Source organism: Cydia fagiglandana, chromosome 26 (genome assembly GCF_963556715.1).
Source record: "Cydia fagiglandana chromosome 26, ilCydFagi1.1, whole genome shotgun sequence".
NCBI classification, from domain to species: domain Eukaryota; kingdom Metazoa; phylum Arthropoda; class Insecta; order Lepidoptera; family Tortricidae; genus Cydia; species Cydia fagiglandana.
The window spans coordinates 10,800,276-10,823,574 of NC_085957.1; the positions used below are offsets into that span (position 1 = coordinate 10,800,276).

The 23,299-nt window shown below is 39.1% G+C and overlaps 2 protein-coding genes across 2 annotated transcripts; one reads left to right on the forward strand and one right to left on the reverse strand.

Annotated features, from left to right (window-relative positions):
• Window positions 1-2,192: 2,192 nt before the first annotated feature.
• On the reverse strand, window positions 2,193-3,146 carry LOC134677667 (uncharacterized). The gene has a single exon (XM_063536128.1). The coding sequence runs from the start codon at window positions 2,934-2,936 to the stop codon at window positions 2,193-2,195; it is 744 nt and encodes a 247-aa protein (XP_063392198.1). The 5' UTR covers window positions 2,937-3,146.
• A 460-nt stretch (window positions 3,147-3,606) lies between these two features.
• LOC134677406 (guanine nucleotide-binding protein-like 1) lies at window positions 3,607-21,241 on the forward strand. Its single transcript, XM_063535861.1, is given in 13 exon segments — window positions 3,607-3,670; window positions 3,936-4,042; window positions 4,549-4,687; window positions 5,520-5,667; window positions 6,612-6,752; window positions 9,435-9,446; window positions 9,448-9,643; window positions 14,155-14,328; window positions 14,825-15,027; window positions 15,838-15,953; window positions 17,074-17,208; window positions 18,351-18,448; window positions 19,678-21,241. Coding segments are annotated over 12 exon segments (1,653 nt in total). The 5' UTR covers window positions 3,607-3,670; window positions 3,936-3,948; the 3' UTR covers window positions 19,875-21,241.
• Window positions 21,242-23,299: the final 2,058 nt, after the last annotated feature.

The window sequence follows — 23,299 nt, forward strand, 5'->3', positions numbered from 1 at the left end:
ATAATCTCATTATTATATACAATATTTACAGGTGTTGCATCCTTGCTCAATATTAATAACTTGCTTTTGTCAGGATTTATCTTTAAGTGTAAATAATTATTGTAATAAACATGAAGTTCATTTAGCGCATTATTAATGTGAGCTTTAGCTACATCTAAATTAGAATTAATAGAATATATTACAAGATCATCTGCAAATTGCAGTATATTAACATTACAACTATTTACAAATGAGTTTATCTCACTAGTATACAAATTATACAGTAGAGGAGACAGCGTTGCTCCTTGCATTGTGCCTTTAAAAACTTGTCGTGGTCCATGTAATATGTTATTAAATTTAACATATAGCTCTCTATCATCTAAAAAATTAAATATCCATTTGCATAATTTCCCAGGGATATTAATATTAGACAAAACTTTTACAAGTATTGTAGGATCAACATTGTCAAATGCTCCTTGTACATCTAAAAATATACAAACAGCATGTGACTTGTTATAGTTGGCTAATTTTAAATCCGATATAAGAGATATGAAGCTGTCAGAACAGCTTCTACCTCGTCGAAAGCCGTTTTGAAATGGAGGTAATATGTTATTTGCCTCGACATACCAATCAAGTCTAGTCTTTATCATATTCTCAAAAACCTTACCAATACATGATGATAGAGAAATTGGTCTATAGGAATTAGCCTCACTAGGAGGTTTGTCTGGTTTCAAAATAGGTATTACACATTGTGTTTTCCAAGATTGAGGTATTTTGCCATGTATCCAAAGTAAATTCATAATTCTTAGCAAAACTTTTTGACCATTAACATGCAGCTTCTTTATAAGCAGGTATGGTATATCATCTAAGCCTGGGGTAGTATTTTTCCTAGATTGCAGACTTACAATGAATTCCTCCCAAGTAAAAGGTTCAATAAGGTACTTAGACTCATTATTATCATTGTTACTTTCAAATAAACTTTCTATAGAGCTAGGATCGTTACTACAACCTTGGGTTAGTTTAGTTATAAATTGTTTTATAAATTCATCATTTTTAATTATCTGCTTAGATTTTAATCCCTTAAAACGTTTAATATTGTTCCATATTAACCCAATAGGTGTACATCGATTTAAAGAAGCACAAAAACTACGCCAACTACTAGTTCTTTCCTCTGCTATAGTGCGTTTTTTAAGAGCAACAAGTCTCTTGTACGTAATATAGTTTTCTATAGATGGATTCGCCCTGTAATATTTTAATGCCTCGTAGGCTTTAATGACACTATCCTCACATTTTTTATTCCACCAAGGAACCGGTGGTCTGCTTATAAAGTTTGTATTTTTAGTGAGTTTTGGGATACATTGTATTTTTAATAGGTGGAGTTCAGAACTAAATTTGTCATATAATTGTATAGGATCATTCTCATGAAAAGGAAAATTCGAGAATACCTCTTCTGAAAGCTCTTTATATTTATTCCAGTCGGCTTTAGTATATATAAATTTATCTATTGGATCACTTATTTGATATTTTTCAATAGAGGTCAATATACTGAATATAGTAGGGTAGTGATAGCTGCCCATAGGGTCATCGTGGACTTGCCACTCGCACAGAGGTGCTATACTGGCACTGCACAAGCTAACGTCGATCGCTGAAGGATTTCTATTGGGGTAAGTAACTGTAGTTGGGTTTCCGTCATTTAAGATACATAAGTCTAAGTCACTTATAATATCAAACAGGGTGTTACCTCGAGATTGGTTAGTAGCGCAACCAAACGCTGTATGATGTGCATTGAAGTCTCCTGATATTATTATAGGTGTTGGTAATTTCTCAATTATATTTTTAAGTCTATTTAGTCTTATGTGTGGACGGTTTGGAGGACAGTACACACATAAAACTGATAGAGGCCCTCTGTCAGTCACAATTGAGATTGCTACATTTTGAATACATTCATAAAAGTTAGTCTGTATAAAAGTATGTTTATATATATTTTTAACAAGTATAGCAACTCCGCCATGTCCATTTTTACCATATTTGCAGTAAATATTATAATTAGGTATTCTAAAAGCAGTAGTTGGTTTTAACCAGGTTTCATTAAGAAGACAAACATCAATATTATTTAGTTTTAAAAAGTTAATTAGCAACGGTTTTTTATTTGATATAGATTGAATATTGAATTGAGCAATACGAATGTATGTAGGGTCCATTATTTAATGTTTTTAATAAGCATATGTATCTTTAATAGAATTATTAGTGATGGGGTTGGAATCAGTCTTGTTGGCTAATTCTATGAGAGTGCTAACCAGTGCATTCATTAAATCTGTATTGTGTAGTAATTCTTTTTTAATGTCAAATTTCGGTGTTTCTGCTGGTGTAGAAAGAGCAATTTTTTGGGATTGTGTTTTAGTTGTTTTTTCTGGTCTTACAATTTTGTTTTTGTCAGGTAACGCCGGATACTCGACTTTTCTCGTGTCAGCCTTAGAAGCATATGTGATGTTTGTCTTCTTTTCCATTATTTTTTTAAGTTTTACAGGACAAGCTTTTGAAATTGCCAAGTGGGGGCCGCTACAATTGGCACAACACAACTCATTCGGTCTGTCACACTCCTTATAAAAGTGGTCGCCCGAGCAAATGGAGCAACGCTGTTTTCCGTTACATACTTTAGCTGCATGATTAAATTTAAAGCATTTGAAACACTGCAGTAGTGGAGGCACATATTCAAATACTCTGTACGAGAATAAATCGTACTGTACATTGTCCGGTAGTACATGCGACAAGAACGTAATGCTCACTGTCTGTAAGGGAACGCGATCCTGCCCGACTTTTTTCGTGAAGCGGCGGACCGCAATGATCTCATAAATAGAGCTCAACTTCGAGTATAAATCTTTGTTTGAGATATTGACTGGCACAAATCTGATTATCCCAGTTTTTTCGATTTGGGTCGCCGGTATGTACGCCTTCATGTTATTTTGCGTCAAAAATGCAGTGTTGTTGAGAAAATTGTTTGCCGTATTATACTGCTTGAAAATGACTGCAATTTTGTTAGCGTTTACGCGTTGTATAGCCGTTACACCTTTTATGCCATTTGTGAATATGTGGTTGAGAAATATTGGACTTTTATTTCCCAATCTGTCCTTTGCGTCCACATGCTCGACAAAAACTTTAAATTCTAGTTTTCCCGAGTTTTCCGGGTATAGTCTTTTGTAGTCCGGTTTAAAGTACGGTAAATAAGCACTAGTAGATTGCTCACCCCCCGCCGCCATCGTCCGTGCCGCCTTGGCCGTCGGTTTTGGAGCGCTTGAGGGTGGGCGGGTTTTCCCCGCCCCCCTCGTTAACTGTCATTGTTAAAACACTAACTATAATTATTTACAACTTTTTACATTAAATATATACAAGTTAAGTTAGTTTAAACTAATAAATAACAATTTTAAAAGTTGGAGCGAAAATTTTCCGACTACTTTTTTAAATTCCCGCCAAAGAATCAAAAGTTTGACAGCTTTAAAGTGTTTTTCGCAATTTACCTGCAATTTACGCTTTTCTGATAATAAAGATTTGCGTTTTTAAATGTAGCTCAAACAAATGTTATGAAAAAAATGACATGTCACACTTTTGACGTTTCATTCCCATTCCATACTTCGAGAATACTTCGAGAATTTGCCGTATTGAGTTAATAACTGTACAAATTAATTACTTAAAAGTGAGTTTAAATATGTATTTTATTTTAAATCGAATGCCTCTTTCTTTTGTATCCTATATTAAAGTCTTTAACATCAACTTCTATTGGTTTAACCGCCAAATCCCACGCGGCGCATTAACATAATGAACTATACTTTATATACTTATCTTTCGCGTGTTAACTGTAAATGAGCCATCCAGACACGCTAATACCGGGCACACAGGCGTTTCATTGCCCAGTCCGGCTTGTTTCAAGGTTAAGAAGAAGTAATTTGGCGTAATTTCAGAGGAAGCTTCGAGATGCCACAGGCGCGGCGTAAGACGCCGTTCAGCGGCAAAGCGAAGAAGCAGCAACTGCAGTCTAAGAAACAGAATAAAACGTTATTGCTCTCCAGTAAGAACATTCCCATTTAGAACTTTAGCTACTTTTGTGCGTATTAGTGCCACACAGAACGAGCTGCCTCGCGAGGAAATTGCCTCGCGAAGCAGCTCGGTCGGTGGAGAAGTGCCTCGCTCGAGGCAATGCAGCCGAGGCACGTGTATGCGAACTAATCATGTCTAATTACAAGCTGTATTGGATGAAACATTGTCTAATCCATAAACTAGGAATTCTCTGGACCGAGTTTAGAGCAATTATTTCATGCAACCGATGATGCCAAAAATGCGGAGGTGAGCGAAATCCCGTGCCGTGATTGGTCCGTTCAAAGACACGGACGTCACACAAAGACACTCGACTCAAACTTACGTAAAAGTAAATCTACTGTATGCATGGCAGAGGGGGTAGCACGACTGCTCGGTCTGGAGGATGTTTGGTCTGTGGTCTAATCACTTCTTAGCAATAAGATCTGTTGCTACATTATCAAGTGTTCCGATGAATCCCTTTGCAACTTCTTCCTCCAGCCACATCAGGGGAGTCCGGGCAGGATGTGATGTCGGTGAACTACCAGCCGTCGAGGGGCGGCAGGAACTGCAACAGATATGCTCTCAAGTTCTTCAGGGAGAGTGATGCGGAGCTCAAGATGAAGAAGGAGGATGCTTTGTAAGTATGGTCCAGGGATGTTGCGAATGCAGATTTTTTGGCATCTGGATGCGGATATCTAAAGGTTCACATCCATGGATGCGGATATTTAAAGGTTCACATCTGCATGTACTGACTTTTTCGGCATTCGCATAATCTCATAAGCTGGCATCGATTTTATGGTTGATCGATCGATCATGGATCTTATCAGGGCTCGGAAACCGGTATTTGCTCCATACAAAAATACCGGTATTATTACGTTCTTTTTCGTTCTTTGGTTTATTATTTCTTTTTTAATTGGACAATCTGATAACACAAATTCGTAACCTAAATACATGATCCAGTCTTACGTAAAGAGCATAAAATAATTCTAAATATTGGTCTATTTCGGGGTTTTCAAAATATACCGGTTCCGAGCCCTGGATCTTATACTTGGTATCTTTAGGTATTTAAATAAAAATAAACAAAATTTACTCTCAAATGTCTCCTTAAGCCAGCTGAGCCAAACACGGGACCCTATTACTAAGAACCCGCTGTCCGTCTGTCTGTCACCAGGCTATATCTCGTGAGCGGTGATAACTAGACAGTTGAAATTTTCACAGATGTATTTCTGTTGCCGCTATAACAACAAATACTAAAAACAGAATAAAACAAATATTTCAGTGGGGCTCCCATACAAGAAACTTGATTTTTTTTTGCTGTTTTTTGTGTAATGGTACGGAATGCTTCGTGAGCGAGTCCAACTCGCATTTGGCCAGTTTTTGTCAATAATCATCGTCATTCCTCACAGACGAAATCGCAGGCAGAACCTAGTATCATGCAAATGTATTAACAAGCCGTCTTATTGCATTAGGAAAGCCCTGAACCCCGTCCCGGAGTCGGAGCTGGAAGTGGAACCCCATGCATTCTTCCCCGAGGACCTGGCCTTTCCCAAGCGGCCTCCGTGGGACTTCAGCATGTCTCCGGCACAGCTGGACGCTCAGGAGCATAAATATTTTACGGTAGGAGCATAAATATTTTACGGTATGGGCATAAATATTTTACGGTAGGAGTATAAATATTTTGCGGTAGGAGCATAAATATTTTACGGTAGGAGCATAAACATTTTACGGTAGGAGCATAAATATTTTACGGTAGGAGCATAAATATTTTACGGTAGGAGCATAAACATTTTACGGTAGGAGCATAAATATTTTACGGTAGGAGCATAAATATTTTACGGTAGGGGCATAAACATTTTACGGTAGGAGCATAAATATTTTACGGTAGGAGCATAAATATTTTACGGTAGGAGCATAAATATTTTACGGTAGGAGCATAAATATTTTTCACCACACCAGCTTGGAAAGGCTTACTTTGCACTTCAAAAAACTGATAAAGTTGCATTTTATTCTCATGTGAGGCAAAGTAGGCGGTTTTCTTATGTTTGCTGGATGATTTTGGATGATAAATATTTAATAATTTAGATTTGATTTGGTTTGATTGGTTTCGTCTGATATTTTACTTTTAATATTTGCTTTGCGCTGGTGTAGTGAAAAATCTTGTGTTTCACTCGGGGGCAAATTTTGTTTAACCCTCATGCTTTGAAACCCTTGCAACGCTCAAGATTCCATTTATCGAACCACTCGATACGCTCGTGGTTCAATTTTGTAAGATAGGAGCATAAATATGTTCTCTTCACTTGTGTTTAAAAAGATTCAATAAATGACTACTCAGGACTTAAAATACTAAAGTTTTTTTAAGCACTGAAGTCTCGTTTCCCTTTATAAAATCCATTTCACTGAGTTTTTTTAATTGAAGGGATGTTTACACAAACAACATAAGTGCTTAGAGCGGTTGACACTTTTTTAAGAACATTGTTAATCGTTTCAGGTGTCAACCAGTGTAGTGTAGTCAGTTATGTTGTTTTTGTAAACATCCCTTCAATTTGACGCCATTCTTCCAGGAGTACATAAACAGCCTCCAAGCTACAGAGTACTGGAAGCAGATGTCCTACTTTGAGCTCAACCTGGAGACCTGGAGACAGCTCTGGAGGGTGCTGGAGATGTGCGACATACTTCTGCTCATAGTTGACGTTCGGTTCGCGGTGAGTGTAGTTAGTTAGTTACTAAACCTGGAGACCTGGAGACCTGGAGACAGCTCTGGAGAGTGCTGGAGATGTGCGATATACTTCTGCTCATAGTTGACGTTCGGTTCGCGGTGAGTCTAGTTAGTTAGTTACGAAACCTGGAGACCTGGAGACCTGGAGACAGCTCTGGAGAGTGCTGGAGATGTGCGACATACTTCTGCTCATAGTTGACGTTCGGTTCGCGGTGAGTGTAGTTAGCTGTGAGTGTAGTTAGTTAGTTACTCAACCTGGAGACAGCTCTGGAGAGTGCTGGAGATGTGCGATATACTTCTGCTCATAGTTGACGTTCGGTTCGCGGTGAGTGTAGTTAGCTGTGAGTGTAGTTAGTTAGTTACTCAACCTGGAGACAGATCTGGAGAGTGCTGGAGATGTGCGATATACTTCTGCTCATAGTTGACGTTCGGTTCGCGGTGAGTGTAGTTAGCTGTGAATGTAGTTAGTTAGTTACTCAACCTGGAGACAGCTCTGGAGAGTGCTGGAGATGTGCGATATACTTCTGCCACAGAATAAGTAATAGTATTATCATACAGAACGGACACGCACCGCCCCGCCCCGACTCGGATTACCTCGCCCCGCGACTGAGTTCTGACGGACTCCTGACGTACGCTCAGTTCGGCTAGCGACGCCGCGGCGCGATGACGCAACGTTCAAAATGCCGGTGTATTGTGCGATGTACGGGTAGTACGTATACCTACTTATTGTAGAAATGAATAATAATATAGTTTTCCAAAGAGACGAAATATGTATCAGTAAATAAGGCTATACTTTTGCGTAAAAATAATAATATCATATGAATTAAAACCCGTTCGTTGAATTTGTGAATGTTAAGCCAACATTTAATATTTAAAGTAACTAAGGTAACTAGACCTTCTACACAGATATTTCTCGTAAATGTTTTATTTTTAGTTTAACACTCTTTTCACAAAAAAGAACTTGTTGGTCGCGGGACATTCGCGTTTGATTTTTAATTTAATTTTAAGAATTTAAGAAATAATTTACATAATTATTTCTTAAAATATTATAAAATAATCAATAGGCATCAACAATAAGGTACATTTAATAATGGCGTGTTGAAAGTCCAAGTACGTGCAGGACTATAAACTGACAAAGCCAATTCAACAATTGGAGCGAAATAAAACATAAACCTATATTTTGTTAAACATAAACCTATATTTTGTTTTTTTACTCGGAGTAATTAACAATGGAGCCGCCATTAACAGGCGTTCCCCTCTGTCGAAAATAGGCGGCCAATGGTCAACCTCATGTCACCCATATGTATGGACTGACGTTTATCTGACATGACGTACATACATTTGATGTGCCCCTCCCCCGCAAAAAACGGCAGACTATTTTGTACCGAAAATTTTAGACATGGCGTCTCCGTTGGTTATATCCTCCAAGTTTTTTTACGTATTTCGGTCGAATTATGCAAAATATGCAACGCAGCGGGCCGCTCGTCGTGTCCTTCGGCCGGCCTTGACAAACCTCGGCTTCGCCTTCCCCGCGCGCCGCACGAGTCAGCCCTAAGCCACTTACTCACACAATGACGCGTGTACAGACGTGCCGTGCACACATATAAACGCAAATGATTTTCGATGTATGGCGTGTCCGCCCTGTGCTTCTGCTCATAGTTGACGTTCGGTTCGCGGTGAGTGTACTTAGTTAGTTACTCAACCTGGAGACAGCTCTGGAGGGTGCTGGAGATGTGCGATATACTTCTGCACATCGGTTCGCGGTGAGTAGTTAGTTACTCAACCTAGTTTACCCTCTGGGTTGGAAGGTCAGATGGCAGTCGCTTTCGTAAAAACTAGTGCCTACGCCAAGTCTCGGGATTAGTTGCCAAGCGGACCCCAGGCCATGGCAAAATGCCGGGATAACGCGAATAAATAAATAATAATAAATAATAAATAAATATTTTAGGACATTCTTACACAGATTGACTAAGTCCCACAGTAAGCTCAAGAAGGCTTGTGTTGTGGGTACTCAGACAACGATATATATAATATACAAATACTTAAATACATAGAAAACACCCATGACTCAGGAACAAATATCTGTATCATCATACAAATAAATGCCCTTACTGGGATTCGAACCCAGGACCATCGGCTTCGCAGGCAGGGTCACTACCCACTAGGCCAGACCGGTCGTCAGAATAAGATGATGATATTTGAATTAAATTTAACAATGACATATAATGTGGATCTACTACATATTGTGTGAAGCGCTGGTGGCCTAGCGGTAAGAGCGTGCGACTTGCAATCCGGAGGTCGCGGGTTCAAACCCCGGCTCGTACCAATGAGTTTTTCGGAACTTATGTACGAAATATCATTTGATACTTTACTTTGTACTGATTTGATATTTACTAGTCGCTTTTCGGCGAAGGAAAACATCGTGAGGAAACCGGACTAATCCCAATAAGGCCTAGTTTCCCCTCTGGGTTGGAAGGTCAGATGGCAGTCGCTTTCGTAAAAACTAGTGCCTACGTCAAATCATGGGATTGGTTGTCAAGCGGACCCCAGGCTCCTATGTGAGCCGTGGCAAAATGCCGGGATAACGCGAGGAAGAAGAGGAGATATTATGTGTACCTAATGTTGTCTGTAATAAATTCATTCATTCATATTTCCCCCCCCCCCCCAGGGCATGATGTTCCCCCCCCTCCCTCTACCAGCACGTGATGGCCCAGCAGAAGGACATGATCCTGGTGCTCAACAAGGTGGACTTAGTGCCGGCGGCCGCGGTGGTCGCCTGGAGGAAGTACCTCACTGAGACGTGCCCCGGACTCCGGGTTGTGTACTTCACTTCGTGTCCGGGGTACAATTTGAATGGGGCCACTAGTGACAAGGCGGGTAAGTTGACACACTCACACACACACACACACACACACACACACACACACACATTCTCACACACACACACACACACACACACACACACACACACACACACACATTCACACACTCATTTATTCACATTCATTGACATTCACTGTCAAGAACCGCTAGGTGGGAGGCTAGGTTCATGTACGAGTATGTATGTTTTAGAGATGCACCGTCTGCGATCATATATAACTAAGGATACCGCCTTAAGGAACATTACCGTTCAAATTCTCGGGCCAAATTAGCACACATACACAATTACGCCTACATTCAAATAAGACGACGCGTTTACAGAGCCTGTAATCAAAGCTGGTAAACGAAATAATAGTCATCTTTATTACACTAATGGTACATAGCTAAGTGTAGATGAAATGCATATAATGTCAATAACTACCAATCAGCGACATTAATCCGCTAATAACCTTCTTGCTGTACGTACTGGCCGCTGAGAGTTCACGGTTCATATTTGATTAGAATATGACTTGGACAGGGATAGGTTTATGCCATACAGTGAAGAACCAGTCAAATAATTCACGTATAATAATTTAACGCAGATTAAAAGATGACTAGTTAAAATGTTGTTATGACATGACAGACTAACTCAACATAAGTAAATATATCATTGTTGTATAAATGTATTCCGCTATAATAAGTATTTTGTATATTTTATTATCAATCGGCATGGCAGTGCGAAGTCACGTTCAGGTATAGTCTGTCCGTTTTTCTAAGATCAAGTACGCCATAGTAAATGTATGGCGAACTTGATCTTAGAAATAGGACTGGCATAGACTGGACTGGACTGGATAGTCTGCAAAATTTACATGGGTACACGAATCGGGTCAAAAATATTTGAACAGGCGGAGTCACAATAAATCCCCACTTTCAGTTCAGAATATTTTATATGTATATAGCCGGTCAAGCAAGTTTGTCAGTAGAAAAAGGTGCAAAATTAAAATTTTGTATAGGACCACAGCCGTTCGCGCGCTTAAATTTTCTAAATTTGCCGCTCTTATAATATTTTAAACTTTCGCGTTTTGAACACATATTAACTCACATTATACGAAACGAAACTGATTTACGTCGGTAAATCAAGGTAATTGAATATAATTCGCGTTAGACCCGTCTATAATGTGAGTTAATATGTTTGCCGCTCTTTTCTACTGACGGAAATGGCTTGAGAGAGAACCTACTTACATAAATGTGACAGTAGAGGGTGGATTCAAATGATCAACATTTTCAGATAATGTGTGTATTTGTTAAATTAATTCAGTGAAAGCATGATAGGAAAAATGTATCTACATATAGGAGACCGGGTATGATTATCTCACGGGTTATATCTCATGAATAGAACATATTCTAGATATCTTGCCAGGCATCCACTCAATTTCATGTCTCTCTAATTGGACAGCTTTTTTCCATAGTTCTCTGCGAATAGCATCTTGTGGGAATCTGAATGGAAAGTAATGTAAAATTACAATACCAAATTTGATTATTAATTTGAAATAACTAGGTAGTTTTTTTATAGCTCCATCTCATGAAATAAAAAAGGAAAATACAAATCTGTAAGAAGGAATTTATTACTACATTTATAATTATATAGAAAATACCTAAACCAAACACAAGTTAATAAAATAGTCTACTTCATTTAGCATAACACCATCCCTATTATCCTCGCAATTTAAAAAGTCGTATGTTGTTATGAAAGTCGTATGCAGTTGTTACGTTTTAGCTTAGCACGGTAGTATTGAAAACAAATCGTCATGTTTTTTCCAAATTCTACTGAAGTTATCTGTTTACTACAAGTGAAAAGTGATTCCACTGTCCTTGGTATGAACTAAAATAACTTCTGCACCACTTCACGACACATGAATATATTTTTAATTACAAAAAAACGTTGTTTTTATAAATCAATTTAGCCATTTACCGCCTATCGCGGGGTAGTTTGCGTTGGGTCATAATTGAGCGGACAGAATACTTCCATGTATAGCATTTCGCTGTGCACCGTATATCCGGTTACCATCCGGTATTCGGCCTATTCGGCCATTATTTATAAAATACATTATGTATGTTAGTCTGTAAGGTATTTGTAATATGGGCCTTGTTGCCTGAATTAAATTTCTAAATAAATAAATAAATAAATAAAATTATTTTACTATCCGGCCGGATACCGGATAGTAACATTGCTTGATTTCGGAGTAAACACATTGGATTTAAGAAACAGACACGGTCATATTCGTACAGTCACCTGCAATAATATATTACACAACGAAGGCCGCAAAAATATCTGACACGATCTTATTTGTAGAGTCTTTTAAGAGGGTGTCACATATTTTTGCGGCCTTTGAAGAGTAACATATTATTGCAGGTGACTGTACCTGTTTATTATTTTTAAACAATTCAATCATTCCACTGACTTGCACGCGCACTCATTTCGAACCTAGAGATGTGTCCGCGGCGCGAACGTTCACTAGGAAACAGGTCAAACCTGCAGAATCCGCACCTGGAAAACCGAAATGTAGGTATAGTTCCGCTGGCCGAATATTCGGGGGCCGGATACCGGATATCCGGCCAAACAACTATCCGTTGCATCTCTAGTGTATATGTCACTTTTTTGCACATAAACAGGTTATCATAAAACGGACCAGCGAACTGATATACATGGAAGTATTCTGTCCGCTCAGTTATGACCCAACGTAAACTATTCGATTGTAGGCGGTGCTTACAAACTATTCGATTCGCAACTTCAGTTCGTCCGAGATGACAGTCAGTGACGGATGGCTAAATTGATTTATAAAAACAACGTTTTTTTGTAATTAAAAATGTCTTCATGTGTCGTGAAGTGGTGCAGAAGTTATTTTAGTTCATACCAAGGATAGTGGAATCACTTTTCACTTGTAGTAAACAGATAACTTCAGTAAAATTTGGAATAAACATGACGATTTGTTTTCAATACTACCGTGCTAAGCTAAAACGTAACAACTGCATACGACTTTCATAACAACATACGACTTTTTAAATTGCAAGGATAATAGGGATGGTGTTATGCCAAATGAAGTAGACTATTTTATTAACTTGTGCTTGGTTTAGGTATTTTCTATATAATTATAAATGTAGTAGGTAATGAATTCTTTCTTACAGATTTGTATTTTCCTTTTTTATTTCATGAGACGGAGCTGTAAAAAAACTACCTCATTCTTTCAAATTCATAATCAAATTTGATATTATCATTTTACATTACTTTCCATTCAGATTCCCACAAGATGCTATTCGCAGAGAACTATGGAAAAAAGCTGTCCAATTAGAGAGACATGAAATTAAGTGGATGCCTGGAAAGATATCTAGAATATGTTCTATTCATGAGATATAACTCGTGAGATAATCATACCCGGTCTCCTATATGTAGATACACTTCCACTGAATTAATTTAACAAATACACACATTATCTGAAAATGTTGATCATTCGAATCCACCCTCTACCGTCACATATATGTCGGTTCTCTCTCAAGCCATTTTTGACCCGATTCGTGTACCCATGTAAATTTTGCAGGCTGTATAGCCAGTCCGAATTCTAAGATCAAGTTTACCATACATTTACAATGGCGTACTTGATCTTAGAAAAACGGACAGACTATACCTGAACGTGACTTCGCACTGCCATACAAATTTATAATAAAATATACAAAATACTTATTATAGCGGAATACATTTATACAACAATTATATATTTACTTATGTTGAGTTAGTCTATCATCTCATAACAACATTTTAACTAGTTATCTTTTAATCTGCATTAAATTATTATACGTGAATTATTTGACTGGTTCTTCAATGTATGGCATAAACCTATCCCTGTCCAAGTCATATTCTAATCAAATATGAACCGCAAACTCTCAGCGGCCAGTACGTACAGCAAGAAGGTTATTAGCGGATTAATGTCGCTGATTGGTAGTTATTGACATTATATGCATTTCATCTACACTTAGCTATGTACCATTAGTGTAATAAAGATGACTATTATTTTGTTTACCAGCTTTGATTACAGGCTCTGTAAACGCGTCGTCTTATTTAAATGTAGGCGTAATTTTGTATGTGTGCTAATTTGGCCCGAGAATTTGAACGGTAATGTTCCTAAAGGCGGTTTCCATACTAAACATATGCGTTCACTGAAACGGACAATAACAAAACAAAAATAAAAATGTTATGTACAAGGCGAACTTATCCCTAAAAGGGACCTCTTTGTTTTTGTACTTGGTTGGTCTCTGTTGTTTCCCATCAAGATTTATCAAAGAGTCACTAATTAAGAGTTTATTTACCAATAACAAATAAAATGATAATAAATACAACATTAAAATTAAAACTAAAATTTTTACATATCTTAAATTAACTTATAGGTAAAAAATGCTCCCCATTCCTTTTTGAATGGCCAGGCTTATTCTCTGGCCAAAGAGTCACTTAAATTTATTTTACAATTTGTGTTCAGGCCTCCAAGTGCGTCGTAGGCGCGGCCGCCAACGCATGTGCGCTGAAGGCGCCTCCAAACTCCTGGAGGCGTGCAAGGAGCTGGTCGGCTCCGATGTGGACCTCAGCTCTTGGGAGAAGAAGATACGGGAGGAGACTGATGTGGAGTTCGATTATGACGACCAGGCTGAAGTCGGTGAGTGTATAGGGCTAAATGCCAATCACGACACGAATGCGTCACGAGTTTGATGCCAATAACGACACAGGTGCGTCATGGAGCTACAATATAAGGGGGTAGAGTTCGATTACGACGATCAGGCCGAACTCGGTGAATCTAATGCAGATTATGTCACGTGTGCGTCAGAAGTTTGATGCCAATAACGACACATGTGCATCATGGGTCTACAAGATAAGGGGGTAGACTAATGTGGAGTTCGATTACGACGACCAGGCCGACGACGACATACGTTGGTGACTGTAACGCTGATCACGACACGTGTGCGTCACGAGTTTGATGCCAATAACGACACATGTGCGTCATGGCTCTACAACGACCAGGCCGAAATCGGTGATGCATTCTTATTATGTCTGTCTCATATAGTGAAAAATAGAAATTGAATTTGTTCCTATAGTGAAAAATAAAAATTGAATTTGTTATTATATTAATTTATTCTACCACTCATTGTCCACAGGCGAAACAATCCTCCAAGAAGCAGACACCTCATACTACAAACACGAGAAGTACAAAAGCGGCGTCCTAACCATCGGCTGCGTGGGGCAGCCGAACGTGGGCAAATCCTCGCTCATGAACGCCATAATGGGCCGTAAAGTGGTCTCCGTGTCGAAGACCCCGGGTCACACGAAGCATTTCCAGACCATATTCCTGACACCACAGGTAACTAGATGCCACAGACAAAACATCCTCCAGACTGAGCAGTCGCGTTACCCCCTCTGCCACGCATACGGTAATTTTACTCCATGTTCGAGTCGAAAGTGTCTTTGTGTGACGTCCGTGTCTTTGAACGGACTAATCACGGATTTCGCTCACCTCGTCCCGCGCACCCCCGCATTTTTGGCATCATTGGTTGCATGAAATAATTGCTCTAAATGGCAAATCCTTGATAAAGGCGGTCATAGGCCGTAAGGTGGTCTCCGTGTCGAAGACACCGGGACATACGAAGCATTTCCAGACCATATTTCTTACACCACAGGTAACTATCGCCAGGCGTGGCTCACTCTGCGATTTCGTCGCTTTGCTACAGATAGCTAAAAGTACATCCGTTCCACACCAATTTTGGGGAAAGCCATAAGCCGCGCGTGGCGCTGTCGCCACCTAGCGGCCTTATCTGTGCTGATCGTAACAGACGCGTTTTGTTAGAGAGTGAGTCTTCTGTACCTAGTACTATTATTTATTCTGTGCTATAGCCCAAAACGTAGCCAAATCCTTGATATAGGCGGTCATGTATTTCATATGGTCATTCCCCCAAAAAATGACCATCCCCCCCCTTCTATCTCCGAAACTACTGGGTCTAAAACTTTGAAAAAAATACACAAAACAGTTCTTTACCTATAGATGACAGGAAAACCTATTACAAATGTGTAGTCAAGCGTGAGTCGGACTTATGTACGGAACCCTAGAAACGCGAGTCCGACTCGCGCTTGGCCGGTTTTTTTTAATTAATTTCTAAAATCCCGTGTGTTTCAGGTCCGCTTGTGCGACTGTCCCGGTCTGGTCTTCCCATCGTTGGTGCCGCGGCCCGTTCAGATACTTATGGGCGCGTATCCCATCGCGCAGCTGCGGGAACCCTACACCACTATCAGGTTAGTAATCTGGCAGCTGTTCGTCGGTGGGCGGTTGTGAAGGCCTTCCCTTCATTCAAATCTCCTTGATTAGATTCTTATGGGCGTGTATCGCATCGCGCAGCTGCGGGAACCCTACACCACCATCAGGTTAGTAATCTGGCAGCTGTTCGTCGATGGAGGATTGTGAAGGGCTTCCCTTCGTTTGGATCCCCTTGATTAGCTTCTTATGGGTGAATATTATTACAATCTTGCTGCGAACGTAAAAATATTTATTTATTTATTTCTTATTGCACAAATGAAATACTTAAGGTTATTCGCCAGTTACTGGCCACTTTTAGTATTTGGCCGCTTTAAACTATAGTTCGTTTTTTTTAGCATTAGATATAAGGTAAACAATCTTGATGTGTCTTTTAATTGAAAACCCCATTTTGAAAATAAGTTACAGCTAATATGTAACAATTATGAATCTAATACGATCATTTATATTTTTCTGCTTTCATAAGTAATAGTTTTTGATTTTTAAAAAGCGTTTTTCAATTAAAAGACATGTCAAGATCGCTTACCTTCTTGCAAGTTCTTTCTAATGCAAAAAAAAACGAACTATAAAAATGAATTCTATTCACCTGTATACAGAATTCATTTTAGTGTAAGTTTTCAATAACTGGCCAGCTTTCAATAACATGGCCACCTTATACTAAAATGAATTATATTTATAGGTGAATACAATTCATTTTAGGTTTAGGGCGGCCAGTTACTAAAAGCACAGAATAAATAATAGTACTACCGTACAGAAAGGAAACTTCCTACAGAACCGAAGTTTGACAGCGGTTCAGGGTCGAATCTTGCTATCCTTTCTAACATATGGCACTATCCCTTTCGGCCATTTAGGGTTGTCAAAATTCAAGTGATTATCTCATCTGTGGTCGCGCACGCAAAAGGAAGTCAAGTGGTGCCAACCCTAATAACTGCTCGGAGCAATGCTGAGCCGAACGGAGCCGAGTTTGGCCGAAGTCAGGAGTTTCGCACCCCTGCTAAAAGTGGCCAGTTACTGGCGAATTACCCTCTTATTAAATGCGGGCTTAATGCCAATATTCACCGAAATAATTTTCAATGTGTTGTATTTTACGATTGTCCCCAGATATCTAGGCGAAAGGCTAGACCTCCCATCGCTGCTCCGTATAGACCACCCAGAGAACGACGACACATGGTCTCCGAGAGACATCTGCGACGGGTGGGCGAAGAAAAAAGGTTATCTCACCGCTAAAGCTGCCAGGTATGTCCTTAGCGTTTAAAAAGTAACAGACATAGACATAGACATATTCAGTGGACCGACGCCTTAGATATTTGCGTAAATGCCGACATCGCATAAGAACATAGTAGGGTTGTCACACGCTGCCCAAAAATTACAAATATTTCAAATAAAACACGCTAGCCCTGTATGTAGTACCGAGCTCCTAACAATAGCGATGTTTGCAGCTCGGGTGCTCGCGAGAATCCGAAATGACTGCCGTTTTTTTATAATTTTTACTTTGGATTTGTGTTAAAAGTCCTTCCAGATCCCCGTACATCAATTTTCATTATTGAACAGAGGACAAAATTTAAGAAATACAAGAAGGCGGCCGTTTTAATGTTATTAACGTTATGATTTTCATAAATCATTTATTTCTCATGATAAACTAGTTTAACATACAAAAGTAACATGATAAGGTTAGACATACAAACTTAGATAGGTACAAATTGTTTACCACGAAATGGGCTCGCCTTAGCATAATGCTGACTAGGGATGCCACGAATATTCGGCAACTATTCGGTATTCGGCCTATTCGGCCACTTTGCCGAATATTCGGTATTCGGCCGAATGTTGCCTACTATTCGGCCGAATACCGAATATTCGGCAAAGTGGCCGAATAGGCCGAATACCGAATAGTTGCCGAATATTCGTGGCATCCCTAGTCAGCATTATGCTATTCGGCCGAATACCGAATACCTGTTGCACCCACCTAAAAAGAAAAATTAAACAAAAAATAACCAAAAACTAGGTATATAATGTATTCTTGGCAAGTTAGTTAAATACCATGGTACGTTTTTGAGCATTTGTCGATTACAGAATATTTTATTTTTATCATGGGTCTGATTTGATTGACTAACTACATTAATTGATTCTGTTCAACATAAAAATATATGTTGTGATTTGTTGGCGAACAGTTTTCATAATAATTGTGACTGAAAATGTTCGCATTTCATGCCGAATATTCGGTCACTATTTGGGGCATCTCTAATGCTGACCCGAGAGTCGGCGCTGGTCTTCCGGCGAGTCCATTTTTGTGGGCCACGATCACAGCTGTACGGCACGGCCTCCCTTTAAAGCAGTTTAATTTTATTCCCTTAAAAGCAGTAGTGACGTATTGTTTTCAGACTGGACACGTATCGAGCAGCGAACAGCCTCCTGCGCATGGCGCTCGACGGCAAGATCTGCCTGTGGCTGCGCCCGCCCGGCTACACGGCTAATAAAGGTACATCATCATCTCAGCCATAAGACTTCCACTGATGGCCTCCCCCTTACACAGGCCTCCCCCTTACATAGTCCTCCCCCTTACACAGCCCCCCCCCCCCTTACACAGGCCTCCCCCTTACATAGGCCTCCGCCTTACATAGGCCTCCCCCTTGGTAATAAAGGTACACAATACACTATTTCCCTATCTACGGGGTGTTTTTGACCATACGGCTTTAAATTGAGGGCTCGATTCTACTCGCTAAACTGAACTACTTTTATTATGGCACCAACCCCGAAATCCCGAAGTTTTTTTTTACTTTTTCATACATTTTTGGCTGATCAGATGTCGACGTTTTCTATGGAAAAGCCCTTCGGAGACGCCATGTCTATTATTTTCGGCACAAAATAGTCTGCCGTTTTTTGCGGGGGAGGGGCACATCAAATGTATAGGTACGTCATGTCAGATAAACGTCAGTCCATACATATGGTTGACATGTGGTTGACCATTGGCCGCCTATTTTCGACAGAGGGGAACGCCTGTTAATGACCACTCCGTTTGGTTATATCCTCCTAAGGCCCAAGATCCTACCTATAGTACTTATTCAGTTCAATGGAATTTAAACCATATTCGATCGGAACAGAGTTGCTTTTGGTCTGTTTCGTTCAGTTTTTAAACAACGCAAAATCAACTCTATTGCCTACATTGTAGGTTCAAATTTCTGTGGCAATTTTTGTATTTTTCATTTGTATGGGTGGGCCTTAGGAGGCTATTCTCTAAGGAAAAGCCAAAAAATTTTAGGGTTGGTCCTATAGTAAAAGTAGCTCAGTTTAGCGAGTAAAATCAAGACCTGGATTTAAAGCCCCGTAGTCAGAGACATACTGTATACCAGTGGGGAGACTCTCGTCCTCCTTTCGGGCAAACTCGGCTCCATTCGGCTCAGCATTGCTCCGAGCAATTATTAGGGTTGGCACAACTTGACGTTCCTTTGCGTGCATGACCACAGATAAGATAATCACTTGATTTTTGACAACCCTAACTAGCCGAAAGGGATACTGCACTACATTAGAAAGGAATATCATGATTCGACCCTGAATCGCTGTGAAACTTCGGTTTTGTAGGAAGTCCTTTATGTACGGTAGTACTATTACTTATTCTGTGGCGTAAGTTCGATTGTATGAGAGCGGCTTTTAGGCGGTGGGTTCTTGTGACCCTTAATATATTAATTTATTTACCTATTTGTTCTCCAGAATTGTTCGAGACAGCCGACGAGCTGAAATACGTGAAATGGGTCCAAGCGCTCACATCGGAATCGGCGCAGCCGCAGCCCGCGACAAGCGAGAGCTCGGACGAGACGGACACACAGACAGACGCGGATGACAGCGACAGCAGTGGGGTGGAAGATATCGCTGTTGCTAATAAGTTCGCCGCTTTAGGGCACGACTAGAATGAAATTAATAAAATATCAATTTTATGTGATCACAGGTAATTATATACTATGATCCTGTTATGAAACTCGCTTCGTTCGTTTCATAAACCACGTAGCAGTCACATAAACTACGTAGTTACGTAAAGAAACTGAACGTATTATGATAACTATACTCGGTATCTTTAGGTATTTAAATAAAAGTAAATAAAATCTACCCTCAAATGGCTTCTTAAGCCAGTTAAGGGTAGATTAAAATATTACACGATCAAATAATGTAGGTTAAAGTCAGGTCGTTCAGTGGCAGATCCAGGTGATTTTGTATTTGGTTGGTTAACCAATAAATGTTATAACTACCCGAAAATTTACAAATTGTTTACTTTTATTTAAATACCTAAAGATATACCCCCTTATTCATAAACGTTTACTAAAGTTAACAAGCCGATAATAATCGTTTGTCCCCTTCCGACGTATTGGTATGATGGAAAGGGACAAACGATTATTATCGGCTTGTCAACTTTAGTAAACGTTTATGAATAAGGGGGTTAGAGTATAATTGTTCAATTTAACGACAATTATCATTATACTTAATTGTTACATGTATTTAACTACTAAAATTTGCATTTATTATAAGATAATTCTTACTACTTATTACATGACTGCTATGTATTTTATATAGGAAAATATCCTATACAGATGTATATTCCGTTTTTTAGCATTAGAAAAAAATGGTAAACAGTTTTGACATGATTTTTTATTGAAAAACACCTTTGAAAAATAAGTCACGGCAATTATGTAACAATTATGAATCATATACGATTATTTACATACTTTTGTTTTCATAAGTAATAGTTACTGATTTTTAAAAAGCGTTTTTCAATTAAAAGACACGTCAAGATCGGAGTCTTTTTCTAATGCTACAAAAACGAACTACAGTACATGATTGTTTTCCATCGTATTTTCTCGGAAACGTTCGTATTTGTCATGCTACTTCAGTCAACCTGAGTACTTTTTGTACCGACACTGACTGAAATATCAAGACACGTTCGAACGTTTCCGTGAAAATACGATGGAAAATAATTATGCCCTTCATCTGTACCTTGTGATGAAAAAATACGTTATATGTGACGTTCGGCGGCAAAAGGTACCTTATGGCGGCTGGCAGTTACGTCGCATAGCGCCGCAATAATATTGGAGCGACGTTAATAATAGCGTAAGCGCCAACCGCCATAAGGTACCTTTACCCGTGGAACGTCACATATAAGTTGTTTTTAACTAGTCTTATTAAAATCACTTATTTTTGTCCATTAGTGATAAGATTTATATTTGAGTCAATTCTGACTGTGCTATGGTTGCTGTATTTATTATGGAATAAACTATTTTATTTAAATAAAGTTTTTTTTTAATTTCCTACGCAAATATCAAAATTTACATCATATATTTGGCCGACCGGTCCGGCCTAGTGGGTAGTGACCCTGCCTATGAAGCCGATCGGGTCCTGGGTTCGAATCCTGGTAAGGGCATATATTTGTATGATGATACAGATATTTGTTCCTGAGTCATGATTGTTTTCTATGTATTTAAGTATTTATATATTACATATATCGTCTGAGTACCCACAACACAAGCCTTCTTGAGCTTACCATGGGGCTTAGTCAATTTGTGTAAAAATGTCCTTTAATATTTATTTATATATTGATTAGCGATGTGCCCCGGATTTGCATGGGTTAACAAATTACACACAAATGTTCCTCAAGAATCACTCTATTGATAGGTGAAAACCGCATGAAAATCCGTTCAGTAGTTTTTGAGTTTATCGCGAACATACAAATACACAGATAGACGCGGCGGGGGACTTTGTTTTATTTTATAAGGTGTGGTGATTTATATCATAATATGTATATAGAGATGCAACGGATACTTGTTTGGCCGGATACCGGATATTCGGCTGATGGTCAGGCCGAATATCCGGTATCCGGCCGCCGAATATTCGGCCAGCGGAACTATACCTACATTTCGGTTTTTCAGGTGCGCATTCTGCAGGTTTGACCTGTTTCCTAGTAAACGTTCGCGTGGACTCATTTCTAGGTTCGAAATGAGTACGCGTGCAAGTCAGTGGAATTATTAAATTGTTTTAAAAATAATAAACGAGTACGATTATGACCGTGTCTGTTTCTTAAATCCAATTTGTTTACTCCGAAATCAAGCAATGTTACTATCCAGTATCCGGCCGGATAAAAGGTCACTATCCGGTGCATCTCTAATATATATACATATGTATATTGATTTATGAAAGATAATGTACAATCATCACTCCTGGGAATCCTGTTCCACCGTGATACAGTTTTTACTAGTACGGGGATCAGATGACGCTTACTCAATGTTTTCATTGCATTTACCTTAAAAACTTAAGTGTACAAGTTATTTACAATGTTAAATTCACCTTGTATCATTCATTACTTGTAAGCAGTTGTGAGCTATAATTTAGCTAAATAAAGTTATTTTATTTATTTATTTTTTATTTTATCACTTAATCGCATATATCGGAGCGGCCGAGGTGCTCATAAATATCTGAACACGCTAACGCCTTGACAATAGAGGCGTGGTCACATATTTGTGAGCGCCTTGACCGCTCCAACTTGTTTGTACAATACCCCCCGCCTCGTCATATTTGGCAAAGCCCTCCCTGGTGTGACGTCACATTCTTGGCAATTTTGCATTTAACAAAATTCAAGTGAAGGATTCTAAAACAGAATCCTGAGCGTAATGAGGTGTTAACCTTTTGGACGCCAATGACCGATATATCCGCACCGCAGGTCCAACGCCAAAGACGGATTAAACGGTCACAGACCACAGAGCAACATAGACCTACGTGCATATGCATAAAGTTCAATTTCAGTTTTAAAAATTCGGTGACTTGGCGTCCGAAGTGACTGCTTTTGTGTTTAACATGGCGTCGAAAAGGTTAAGTGTTAACTCCCAATAATCCAGTAAAGTCGAATTTTGTAACCTGGCTCTTTTGCGTCAAATCCGGTAGTTCTGATTTTTTGCAGACTTGTTTATGATGTTACTATAGGGGGCAGCATTCGTCAGATTTTTGGCGCGAGGGACTAAGTATTAAATTTTATAGTATTTTTTGAGGAAACGTTCAATTAACAATTTAGGCAAAAGTATCGTTATTTATGGAATGGGGAGTCAAATATCAATGGAAATTGTATAACAAATCCATTTATACACAAATTTCAATTTCTTATCGAAATTTTTTTTTATAAAATCGTACTTGGAACCTAAAATGCTCTAGTGCAGAAACGTATCATTTTCTGCACACCTTTTAGAACAACAATGACCCTCTTTCAGAGCATGAGAAATGAAATAACTATTTTCTAACTGCTGTCAGCTCCGGATATCAGTTGTATCAAGCTTTCGAATTAGAATCCTTTTGTCTG